This window comes from Poecilia reticulata, linkage group LG12, assembly GCF_000633615.1.
Source record: "Poecilia reticulata strain Guanapo linkage group LG12, Guppy_female_1.0+MT, whole genome shotgun sequence".
NCBI classification, from domain to species: Eukaryota; Metazoa; Chordata; class Actinopteri; order Cyprinodontiformes; family Poeciliidae; genus Poecilia; species Poecilia reticulata.
Window position 1 is genome coordinate 4,528,312 of NC_024342.1, and position 12,403 is coordinate 4,540,714.

The 12,403-nt window shown below is 42.5% G+C and overlaps 2 protein-coding genes across 7 annotated transcripts in view; one reads left to right on the plus strand and one right to left on the minus strand.

Moving 5' to 3' along the window:
• Window positions 1-5,729, plus strand: part of pde8b (phosphodiesterase 8B) — a 51,368-nt gene extending 45,639 nt beyond the window's left edge. For 4 of the 6 annotated variants that reach the window (XM_017307943.1, XM_017307940.1, XM_008423404.2 and 1 more), the window contains exons 21-22: window positions 97-226; window positions 2,798-5,729. In XM_017307943.1, the coding sequence (XP_017163432.1) occupies window positions 97-226; window positions 2,798-2,907 (240 nt within the window). In that variant the 3' untranslated portion in view covers window positions 2,908-5,729. The remainder of the gene's footprint in view (window positions 1-96; window positions 227-2,797) is intronic. The other 2 variants (XM_017307941.1, XM_017307942.1) reach the window with 2 other exon arrangements.
• A 499-nt stretch (window positions 5,730-6,228) lies between these two features.
• wdr41 (WD repeat domain 41) overlaps window positions 6,229-12,403 on the minus strand; it is a 10,710-nt gene continuing 4,535 nt past the window's right edge. The window contains exons 2-13 of the mRNA XM_008423409.2: window positions 12,193-12,308; window positions 11,404-11,452; window positions 11,104-11,223; window positions 10,964-11,026; window positions 10,060-10,171; window positions 9,864-9,926; window positions 9,681-9,785; window positions 9,075-9,259; window positions 8,852-8,973; window positions 7,793-7,878; window positions 7,437-7,570; window positions 6,229-7,337 (exon numbers count right to left, since the gene is read on the minus strand). Of these exons, the coding sequence (XP_008421631.1) occupies window positions 7,197-7,337; window positions 7,437-7,570; window positions 7,793-7,878; window positions 8,852-8,973; window positions 9,075-9,259; window positions 9,681-9,785; window positions 9,864-9,926; window positions 10,060-10,171; window positions 10,964-11,026; window positions 11,104-11,223; window positions 11,404-11,452; window positions 12,193-12,308 (1,296 nt within the window). The 3' untranslated portion in view covers window positions 6,229-7,196. The remainder of the gene's footprint in view (window positions 7,338-7,436; window positions 7,571-7,792; window positions 7,879-8,851; window positions 8,974-9,074; window positions 9,260-9,680; window positions 9,786-9,863; window positions 9,927-10,059; window positions 10,172-10,963; window positions 11,027-11,103; window positions 11,224-11,403; window positions 11,453-12,192; window positions 12,309-12,403) is intronic.

A 12,403-nucleotide genomic window follows, 5' to 3' on the forward strand; every position in this document is an offset into this window, starting at 1 on the left:
GGGCGGGGGTGAAAGGGAGACAGCCTTTTGTTCCTCGTCACCACTTTGGTTGTTTTACTTTGAAGCGACTGAATTGTTTTTTGTCTTTGCTCGCAGACGGATGAGGAGAAGCGACAAGGGCTGCCCGTGGTGATGCCCGTGTTTGACAGAAACACCTGCAGTGTGCCCAAATCTCAGATCTCCTTCATAGACTACTTCATCACAGATATGTTTGACGCCTGGGACGGTAAGAGCAACATTTCCCGCACCGCTGTGGGTATTTTATTAAATGTATTTTTACATACATAGGGAGTTTATTTATTAAAACAGGCCTCTGTGTTCCTAAAAACTGAAAGTCAGATCAATGCAACAGCTTTCCAAGAAATAAAGTTCTCCCTGTTCTGGAGAAAATCAGCTTCATGGCTCTTCCTCACATGTTCCAGCTGTTTCCCCGAAGACCATCGGTTCCATTCTCATGCGTTTAAAAACGCTTTGTTCTTGTTTTCCTCTTGATGCTCCTATTATGGCCGCGCTGCCTCCAGCAAATGTTTAGCAGATTTACTATGAAATAAGAACTGATTCTGCTCATGGACTGGTTTAAGGTGTCAAAGTTTAAAACAATTACATTTTTTTTTAGTAGAGAAACACTTTCCCTCTCCCACCTGTTGCTATGGGCTGCCAGTCCATTTTAGCTGAATGAGGCAAGTTCTCACCAAAAATCTCCCTTTTACTAAAATATTTGCTGTTTGGAAATGTTTAAAATGTAAAAAAAAAAAAAAAAACTGAGATAAATGTGGCTTCTAAAGCAGCTACTCTTTAACTTTCCTTTAAGGTGACGCTATTTTTAATCTCCAAGGGCAAATGAACAGAATACCAGTGGAAACATGGAAAAGCTGGACAAACATATCAACAAGTAGCATTTGTTTTACTGGCATAAAAAGACTGTCCAGTGATTATTGAGAAAGGTAGAAGTAATTTCCAACATGTTATTTTTAATAAAGTGTAAATGATTTTTTTCCCCTAAATTGATGCTACTTTTCAATAGCTGAATTTAGTTTAACATGTCATTTATTTAACCAGGGAAAAACTAAACTCTTTTCCGGCAGATGGATTTTGCGCTAAACTTTGCGCTATTTAAATTTGGATGGCTTTATGGTGAAACAAAAAGAAATTTGAAGTCATATTTTAATGGAAACAGAACTCGTCTGAGCTCGACCTCCGAACTACAGTCCAGACAGAATGACTGAAACCAACCCGTCAGCGCTAAAAAGAATTAGAAAGGAAATAGATTCCTTATATTAGCTCCTTATTCCTACTAAAGTTCCCTGTTCCTACGAACCCCGAGAGGAAAGCTGTTTACTGTCAGCGCGGCTCTGATGTCACGGAAAGACTTCTAATGCTAGTGGGAGAAACTGGGAGAGTGTCACAGGATGGGGGTGAGTTGGGGGGTAGTTGGGAAAGTTCTAACTGGGTTGCGGGGAATCCGGTTCACACATAAACACAAGGCGCATACGACCCACCGGGGTCGCTGTCGGTTCATGTCAGGGGTCACAGATGCAGCGCGGGCCATCAGTGAGCCGGAAGCCAGGATGTAAACAAGCGAGCGAGAGAGCACTGGGAACGTACACACAGTGGAGCGAAAGGGGGGAGAGACACAGACACCTCTGAGCCCGTCAGCCCCTAACTGTGGGACGCACATCACGTTAGCCACCACGCATGAGCCATTTCAGACCAGCAAGGGTATTTGTAGTTAAGTGTTATCATCTAATCCTTTTAGAAACATTTTTTGTTGGATGTGTAGTACATAAAATCTGTGTGAAATGAGAGCAAAGTCACAGACCTGGGTCACATTTTAGTTAACCACATATCCACTGGTGACACCAGAAGCCTAGAAGTACTGACTCATCCCTCAAAGCTGCAGTATGTAGCTTTTATAAACAATGTTTTTTTTTGTTGTTTTTTTTTACTTGCTTGTTGAAACGATGGTGTGGCAGCATGGTGTGACACAGATAAACCGTGAAAAAGTCCAGCTCCTCTTCCTTCTCCCAGTGCTAACTAGAAACAACCAATCAGAGGCAAGTGGCGGGTCTTAGCGCTGCCAATCACAATTTCACGTGGCACGTTTTATCCCCCTTTCCCTCTTCCTTTGCTCTCTGCTACTGCTACAGCTTTCCTCCATTGGTGTAGTTTGTGGTGAATGCTAAGGCTAATTAGCATAGCCACTAATGACGGCAGACAAACTGTCTTCTGTAACTGTAAGTTATTTCTCCACCATTTAGCAGTGAGGACATGAGGTTGATTAACAGCACTAAAACCCTCCTCCTGGCTCTGATTGGTTGTTTTTGGCCAGGAGCGAGGTCTGCTACCTGCCTCAAAAGCGGTCTCCAGTTCACTTGGCATTCACATATGCATTGGTACCGCACCAGATTTCAGCCAAACTGAGGGTTTTGTCCACATCAGGCGAGTTGGATTGCGCATTCACCTCCCCAACCGAACTGGACTTTCTAGGCAAGCGGACTGCAGTTGGAGTAAGGCGAACTAACTGTGATTGGTGTTGAGTTATTAGCCAAATTCTTTGAAAAGTAGATTATATGGTTGTCAGCTGGAGATATTTCGAGCAGGTGAACAGAGAAAATCTTCATCAGTGCAGACAGAGCATCTGCATTGTGTAGTTTGAGAGAAAGGGAGAGTGTGTTGATTAAAATATATTTAGCTGGTGTTTAGTAAGTTTAAACTACCTTTTAAATGCACCAAATGGTACACCTGTGTCAATATGTTTTGGTGAATATTTTACCAACTCCTGCTTTGTGTGCTGCAGCCTTTGCCAGTCTCCCCAACCTGATGGAGCATTTGTCCGAGAACTACAAGTACTGGAAGAACCTGGACGACATGAAGTGCAAGAGCCTGCGTCCTCCGCCGCCCTCCTGATCTCCTGATCTCCTGCTCTCCTGATCTCCTGCTCTCCTGCTCTCCTGCTCTCCTGCTCTCCTGCTCTCCTGCTCTCCTCTCTAAAACAGTTAGTCATTTCAGCCGCAGCGCTAAAGTAGCGCATACGGCGAGGAAACGAGGCCAATTTCCTGACTAAAAGGAACGAGGTCGCTGACTGATGAGCACTGTGGCGCTGATCTCGTCTTCAATCCCGGACACTTTTATCCTTCCTACTGAACACGGTGTTCCACCGCCATGGGAAAAGAAAAAAACAAGTTTTTACCTGATAGCCCGAATGACTGTCATCCGCCATTTTGTTCTGGCGCCTCTTTGAAAATGCATGGGCCTCACGGCTTACCCGACAATCCGTACCAAACAGTGTAACACGCCGAAAATCTGCACTTTAGCAAATCAAGACATTTGAATTTTGAGCTCCGTTTTGCTCTTTGCAAAAAAAAAAAAATGTTTTTTATTTTTTCTTTAAACCCTGTCATTTTATCTCTGAGTGTGGTTGCAAAAGAGCGACGAGAGCAAGAGGCGCTTGGCCGAAAGGTGAGCATCTCTAGCGATTGGGCTTCTTTGTAGATGTGAGTTTGCATCTCTAAAACTTCTGATACAGACTTGTGAAGGTGCTCAGCTGGAATTATTCATCCTTAATATCTAAAAAACAACAACAAAACAAAACAAAAAAACATGTGTGTGGGACCAAACTGTAAGCAACCCCAGTAGCCCTGAGCAGGAAAAGTGTTGTAGGAAAGATTCCAAGAACAGATCTCTGGAGACGGCAGGGTGCGCCGATAGTTCAGCCTCATAGATAAAACCTGACAACCAAGGGCTGTTCTGTGTGCTGCGGACGTTTTAAGATCATGTAGCCTGAAAAAAAAAAAAATCGAATCTGCAGCTTTAGCTTCTTTCCCGTCTTTAATGTGTGTGAAAGCAGCCGATGTGGACGATGGAGATGCTTTTACCGAACAGAATGCACTGTACTGGGGTAAATGTCGAACTTTTAGCTTTGCGACACAAACTGTAGAAATGAACTGTGAGCATCTCAGCGCAAATTTTATGTGGATAAAACTTTTATTTTAGTAGTTTGGGGAAGAAATTGTCCTCACAGAGCAAATTCAGTTGTTACACTGAGAACATTCAGCCATTTATCTTCTGATTTGTCACACATCTTTATAAACAAATGTGACTCAGTCTGACCCATTAGTTGTTATCCAGTAAGATCTCTGAAGCCATAAACACGACCAATGACAATTCAGTTGAGTTTTTTTTAAATAAAAAGACAAAAAAAGAAAGAAAACCTGATCAAATCACAGATATGGTAGTATGCCCTCTGGTGGACATAACAAAGATTTGCACATCAAACAAGCAGTTAAATGTGAGCAAGAAATCACTTCTTCTGTAATTGTACATTTATTCATATATGATTTTTTTTTTTTTACAGATACACAAATTTTTTGGTCACTTTTAGTTGAAAAAGTATGGCAACCACAAAAGCAGCCAGCAGGAGGATATTATTGGTGATCCTCTGAGCTGCAGCTACACACTGCAGAATCAACCAAAGGCACAGAGATTCCCTCATAGGTGCCTTACATCTCCCTTTTCTCCTCACACACTACAGCATAGTCATAGTAATGGCTCCTCCTTTCTATACAAAGTGAATCACAAGAAAAGCCATAAGTGTCGTCGGTGATTTTTAGGATAAAAGAAAACACATCTGCGACGTTGTTTCGCGGTCTTCAGTCGTCCCGTCACAGCGGTCCTGGGTTTTACATTAAAAGGTTGCATTTTGTTGTTCGTTTTGCTCATAGTGTCAAATACCTTTAAAAAAACACACACAGACTCACACAACTTCGTCTAACATCGCTGTATTTATTGTCACTTTACGGATGATCACTTCCTTACAAAAACGCCTTAATCCTGTCGTGTGTCGCTGTTTGGTTGTGCTTTGCTTGTGCCACACTGTAAAACTACCTGATGCGTCTGCTGTTCATGTAAATACTCAGCATTTGCCTTGCTTCGCTTTTAATGTTTCTTCTTATTTAGTAAGGGGTGCAAGTGCAAAATTCTTATCTTATCTATCAGGTCAGTTTGCCAACTTAGCGACTTTGTTGCTATATTAAGTGACTTTTCAGACAAAATTAATTGGTGAAAATTGGAATCGGCAGGTCAGGCTATGAAGGATCGTTGAACGACCAGAAAGCTGCAGTCAGTGCTCCCCTGTTATTCACATTTCGGCTCGTCGTGTACAGAAATACAGAGAGCTGAAACACGGTTCCAGCTCAGATTATTTCACGGTCATGTGAGAACATTTTTGCTATCCTGTAACTAGAAATTTTAGAGAGAGAGACAGATTTAAAATATTTAATATTCACACTTCACACAGTCATGCCTTTTCCGCTGAGCAGCAGCCGCTACTTGAATGCAACATGCATTCTGTCTTTTAGCCCGGCAGAACCACAGACAGCTTCGCCTTCAGTGACGGCCGTGCCAACCCTGAGCTTTGCACCATTTATAGACGAAATTGTCATCAGAGAGATATATATATGTAGAGTTGAGAAAAATCTATTTTTGTGAAAATTATTATTAACATTGTTATTATTGCCCATGACAACTGTACTGTGTGTTTTTAAAGATTTTACTGCCTCTTGCATAATAGTTTTATGTTTTACGCTCCAGCTTCCTAAATTCTGCCATGTCTGATTGTTTTCAAAGCTACGTGTATTTTTCTCTCGCCACGTTATGTCTTATTTTTGACATTTCTGTCAAACAAAATAAAAGTATTGTGAGAGATGAATAAAGCATTATTTAACTATGAAGTGGCTACATCACTGTCACCAACGCAGATGTCTACGCTTTTAGTTTACGTCTGGTAAAAGTTTTATTTACCAGTTAACCTCCATGTTCAACATTGCTTCATTCTCTAAGCAAAATATGTGAAAGCAGGACTGGTGTCCAGTCCTGCCTCAGGTGGCATTTTGTTATAGATGGTCTCACATTTTTCACCACCACAATCTGACTCATGGGAGAATTCATAGTGGATTCATTATGGCGAGCTAGCCAGGAGGTATCGCCAAACCACAGCACCTTCATCCATGTTTCACAGATGATGTGAAGATCTTTACCTGGAGTCTGCATAAAATAATCCCAAGAGTTGCAAATGACCCTGCAGCCATAGTTTTGACACCACTGGTTTAGAGGTATAGAAGCAGCACCAGAGCAGATCCGGGTAAAAATGGAAAATATATTTACATCATCACATGTAAACAGAAAAACTAAACTTTCTGCGTAGCTACATGGAAAAAAAACAATATCCCATTAGTTTGAGAAATATGATTTATTTCATGAATAAATAAACGTGCAATATCACATTTACAATGCGTGACATTTAAAATGTGAGCTTTGTTTGGCACTGATTGGTGCAATTAATTAAGACAGAACAACTTAGGAAGATTCTGGCAGCTGCCTCCATAACTTTCACCAGTATAAGCTGTAAAGAAAAAAAAAGATTCATTTAATAGTGAATGAAGATTCATTTAATCTTCATTTAAAGGCTGCCTGTTTTTAACACTGGGTTTAAGAACAGGCTATCCGCACTTGAACTGAAGACTTTTTTAAATGCCACTTTGAATTAAATTTAAGAATTAAAAGGAGGATGAGATCGTCCTGTAGTATAATCATGTTCAGCATAAATTGTGATATTTCTGGGCTCCGTTTGCGAGTCTCGTCAGTGGCTTCTCACTGCATATGAGTCTCTCAACGCCACACAAAAGTTTTAGCTTCAACGTTTTTTGCCTGGAGTAATAACGTAGTTAAGATGTCTGCGCCCGACTCAAGCTTTTGGCTGACAGAAAACTACATGAGATTAAATAGTCCTGCTGCAACAAAATTTAAGATCTGACTCCTATCTTTATTAAGACCAACTTACATTTTTATGAATTAAAGACATCTTAATGCCTTACATTTAGAAACATGGATTTAAAATGTTTTAAGGATGCATAGACACCCTGAAAACGGAAAACGTGAAATTTTGTTCCCTCTTATAGAACCACAGCAGGGATTTTTTGTTTCTTACCTCAAACACGATTCAGCTCTATGGATCTCAAACAATGATGAAAAGAAAAGCAATATTTTTTATTTCATTCACTTTAACTAATGAACTTTCCTCAATAAAAAAATAAACAACTAGTCAACCAATGAATGTAAACAGCAATCATCAGTCTACAGTCATATGATGAGCGAGGCAACGATCATCGTCCTTCTCTCCTGAGTAAAGGCTTTCGCTTTCAGAGTCCTCCGTTCTCCTCCAGCTTCTGGAACAGCGCCTGGCTGCGCAGCCGGGACTGCCTCTCCCCGTCCTTCCACAAAATCAGCAGGTGGTCCGTCGAGCACGTCACCAAGCCCTTCTCCCTGAAGCTCAGAAACATCTGGAAGAAGAAGTCTGGCGTTGGCGGCTGAAGAACACCGGCGCCGTCTAGAATGTGCTACGGAACGTTAGTCATGTCTAAAATCTCACGGGTACGTACCTGGACCGCTCCCGAGTGTCCAATCAGATCTCCAGTCAGCTCCAGCGTCCTCAGGTTGGGGATTTCCAGGGCCTTCTTTGACTGAGGACCGAGCTGTTTGCTCGACCGTCCAAAAGTCCACATACCGAAGAACCCTGTTAAAAAACAAAAAGGATTATTTGCAACAATACTGCAAACATTTCAACATTTGGGGAATTTGTGACAGTTTAGCATCTCCATGGAAAATGGAGAAAAATTAGACATAATCTCACATTTTTAAGCAATGAAAATCTGAAAAGTGATTTAGTCCCCCCTAAAAAATTAAGGACTATAGCTTAAACCAGAAAACACAACTGTGCGTGCGTGTGTGTGTTGACCTGCAGACGCAGGTTCAGCAGCCAAAGGTAAATCTTGAATCTCCCACATCCTCACGCTGCCGTCTTCAGAGCACGACATCAGCTCACTGAAACAGAAAGTGTCACACACCATCAAACACACAGCCATCGAAAACAGTTCAGTTTGTTCTCATATTCCCCCCCCCAACATTGATGTCTGTCTACATTTTTTCCCCTCTTTCTCCTGTCTGATTGTAAACTGAGACCCTTTGGATCCTTTTCAGAATCTCTGCAAAATGTGGTTTTAGTAAAAGAATGGATATGAGCAAATGTGAGGAAAATCCCACGAGAATATGAACTTTCAGATCTTCTGTACATATATTTCTGTTTGGGTCTTTTTACAGAAGAAAGTGCCTGTCACTATATTAGTCACTGATTGAAGAAACATCCCAATAAACTGAACTTAATTTTCACAAAGATGCTACAAATGAAACAGGTTTAGAACAGCAGCACCCTCGTGTGGCCAAAACGTGTGTTACGCTATGTTCATTTAAATGCTTACAAAATACTTTAATATTTTATGATTTAGTAGAGCCTATAATGAACATTATGTACACAGCCTATAATAAATTCTTTTCCAGGTGTAAACAGAAGTGGTTCAAAATTAAAGTAACAAACTGAGAGAATCGTTTGTTAAAAAAATACATAAAAGGTCAGGACGAATATTAAAAACAATTGACTTAAAGTTAGAGGAATTCAGGGGTGGAGTTACAACTGTGCGTTTTAACTCTTTAAATGTATATAAAACAATTACTGACTTAAAACAAGCTCCTATATATTGCTGAAATGATACTTGTAAGTTGGTTTTATCTAACCCTAACCCTGGAACTAATATACTTGTACTTTAAACCAAACAAAAATCCTCTTTATTTTAGCAGCGTAATGGTTGATGTGTTTTCAGTCTCCGTCTAGATTTCAGGAATGCCTTCAGATTTGTTCATTCAACTCATTTGGCTGCAGAGCAATAATCGAATCAAGTATCAATAACAGTAATTACTAAATGAATAAACTATTGAACAAAGACAAGGTGCAGCCTCGTACCCGTCAGACAGCAGCATGGTGTGCAGCACATTGGAGTCGTGTGCGGCCCTCCTGTAGGCCACCACAGCTTTGGTCACAATGTCGTACACATACAGCCCACTGCCCACCGCCGCCAGGATCAGCTACAAAATAAAAGCACACTGGATTTTTTTTTCTTTCCTCTCTCTCAAGAAAACCGTCACCTCCATGAAATATGGCACACTGCCGTAACTGCTGCTCTCACCCTCCCATTGGAGGTCAGGTGCTGGATGGACATCTCACTGGGCTTGGGAGTGGCCAGTCTGATTTCCATCTGGCTGCTGGGCTGAGACTCCTCCCACAGGATGTGCTCGTAGGCCACATTCCTAAAGTTAGCAGAGTCCCACAAGATCAACTCGCCCGCGTGGGAACCGCTGGCAAAAGTCCCGTCTGGGGGAGCAAGAAACCAGAGATTCTCCAAATAAAAATTATTCAAAACACAAAAGCAAAACAGGAAACGTTTCAGCTTTACGGAAGTCGGGAGCGGGTTAACGTTCTCTCTGTCTTCTCGAGAAGACCATCGCGAAATTAACTTGTATCAAGAAATTGTCAAATTAACTTATTTCAAGAAAACAAAAAATTAACAGTGAATTACTTTGCTATCTTGAGAAAACCATCAGAAAATTAAATCCCCTTGAGAAAACCGGAAGATAACTCATTACCTCGAATTTAACAAGACGTTAACTCGTTATCTCCAAAAAATAGAAAATTAACTTCATAACTTGAGAAAACCGAATACGACCGCTCTTGGCTTCCGTACGTCTTCAATGCATATTTGCAGGGGGTTTTTTCCCTTTGCAACCAAGCTGACCGTTGACGTTGATGAGAGCTCGGATCTGGTCGTGGTGATCAGAACAACGCGTGATTTCATCCAGCAGCACAGATGAATCCGATGACAGGGTCAATCTGTAGATCACTGTGTGGAAGAGAGACCCAATCATTCACAGCAACTTTAACGCTTCGTCACCAGATATAACCCAACTCCTTCAGTCACCTATCTCTTTATCCACAGCCACTGCCACACAGTTCTTCGGCAGTTCCACCAGAGCAGCAATTCCTGCAATAACACCAAAACATTCACCGGCGTGCTCTCAACCAGCAACATCACAGGCAACCCGTTGCTGGTGCAACAAAACGGACAACGTTTCCTCTGCTTTACTTTTGTTTAATTGTGTTTGGTTTGCTCTCACCGGTGTCGCTGTGCTTTTGTCTGTGACACAGCAGCTGGAAGTCTTTGTCCCAAACGCACAACTCTTCCCCGCCAGAGAGCCACACAGACAGCCGCTCCAGCACCAGCAAACACTGACACACACATATACACACACACACAAACACACACAGAGGGAGAATGATCAGAGCAGGAAACACACCCCAAAGATGCACAGAGAACATCTTCATGGATGAGAAATATAATGAACCTGTACATGATGCTATCAACCTTCATCTGCAATCAAGAAAAAAAAGAGGCAATTACAGGTTTTACCCTTAAATAATAGCTGCGGAAAAATTCATTAAGAGTCAATTTCAGATTCCACCATTATCAGCGAGCAGTTCCGGGGTCCGTTTGTTTTAAGTTCAGTTTGGCTCTCGACTCTTCTTGAAACGCAAAAGCAGCTTTTCTGTTAACCGCGGACGCGGTTATTTACGCCCTCTGGGTGGAGAGGTTCGCTAAAGCCTGACAAGTTATCAAAAGTGAGCAGCTCTAAGATTTCCAGAGGGTCTAAATCTGTTTAGAACACTGCCCCCTACTGCCCCATACTGCCCCCTAGTACATTTTCACAGCTGCTCAGGTGGCTAAAAACTTAACGATTACAGATTAAGTTGATCAGATGTTCATCTCAAACCTTAAAAGCGTTATTTGACTTCCAGTGTCAGTACAAGGAAGTCACAATAAAAATAACTAACTTATAAAAGCGTACAATCCATTAGACTGGACATTTGTTTCGTTGAAATGATTTTCCCCTCCATTTATTGTGTTTTCTGTTTGTCTTTAACTCATGTAGTTGATAGTTTGCTCTCCGTGTTGTGACTTTTGGACTTCACGGCGGCGCGTCCGCTAAGAACAAACGCTTGTATCGAATCTCTTCCTGGTACCTTCACAGAAGACTGCAGGTCTGAAATGGTCTGCACTCTGTTTCCTGTGTCAGGATCCCACAACTGACAGCAGAGTCAAGGAGTATGAACAACGGCGACGTGAAGGAGGCTTTGTGCGACTGTGCGGGTCTGGAGGATACACTGAGGCTCCGGTCTGAGGAGGCGGTGATGAGCGACGTGAAGCCGTCACCGCAGGAGAAGGTGCTGATGGCTGTGATCTGCTGGGCGTGTCCTCTGAGCTCCTGCAGCCGCTCTCCTGTCTAAATCAGACAAAAACAACAATGAAGACACACTGCCTTGGAGAAGTATTACCATTTCAGCTGTTCCACATTTGGTTATGGTTCAACCGCAAACCTTAATGTATGTTGACAAGACATTAGCTGAAAAAAAATAAAAATAAAGATGCATTTTGTATCTGCATTGGGACTGCGGGTCGTTACCTCGACGCTCCACACCAGCACCAGGCCGTCGTCCCCCGCCGAAGCAAACCTGGAAGATAAAAAAAAAGCGATCAGTGCGCCTCGGCTGCCCGCTCCACGTAAGGGGATCGTTTCCACACCACCTTCAGTCGGGAAACCCAACAGAACGTCGGACTTATGGACTCGACTCGCCCTCTGACCCTGAACCGTCTTTCTTTCAAAGAAAGAAAAATAAATAAATCAACACAGGATGAACTGATGAAACAAGAGATTAAATGAAAAGAGAGGAACTGTTGAGGATGTATTTCTGGGACTTTCAAAAGCAATCTGGAGGGAATTTTCTGGCCTTTGCCCCCCACCCCACCTCCGACCGCAAGACTTCAGGCCCCCGAGGAGGAGATTATTACCGCAGGAGTCCAGGCGTAAAGCGACCCCCACCTCCTGACACATACACACTTACTTAGCTTCGTTATAAATCCCCATCTGACCACTTATGCTGACCCAGTGTAGCATGCCGGCCTGCTGCTTGGCTTCTTTTTGTTTTTTTTCCTTTTGTTGTATTTTTATTTTCACAAAGAGAGACCGGCGGCGCCGTTCTATCTGCGTGCGCGGACGGCATTAGAAGTCTACTGCGCGCACAATCGCTATCTAGTGATGATGGGCCTCTTGTCATGCTCTGGAAGTTTGTAGTAGGTGAGGATCTCCTGTCAATCACAGAGGGATGGAGGCCAGCCAAGGGTGGAGAGGTTAGAGAAAAAGGTGGTAGTGGAAGGAGGGTGAGGGAGGTGGGGGGGTTTGTGGTCGGCTTACCTGAAGTCATCAATCTGCACCAGAAATCGAACGATGTCAAAATGTCCTTTCAGCACCTGCAGCTCAGTGAAGCAGTTTTTGGGCTGTTCCTCTCCGATGCACAACACGGGGCTTTTCTGCACACACAGGAGAGACAGAGGCAGGGAGGGAGAGAGGGAATGATGTGGTGAACTTTTAAAAACTACTATTTGTTGAGGGGAGAAAAAATAAT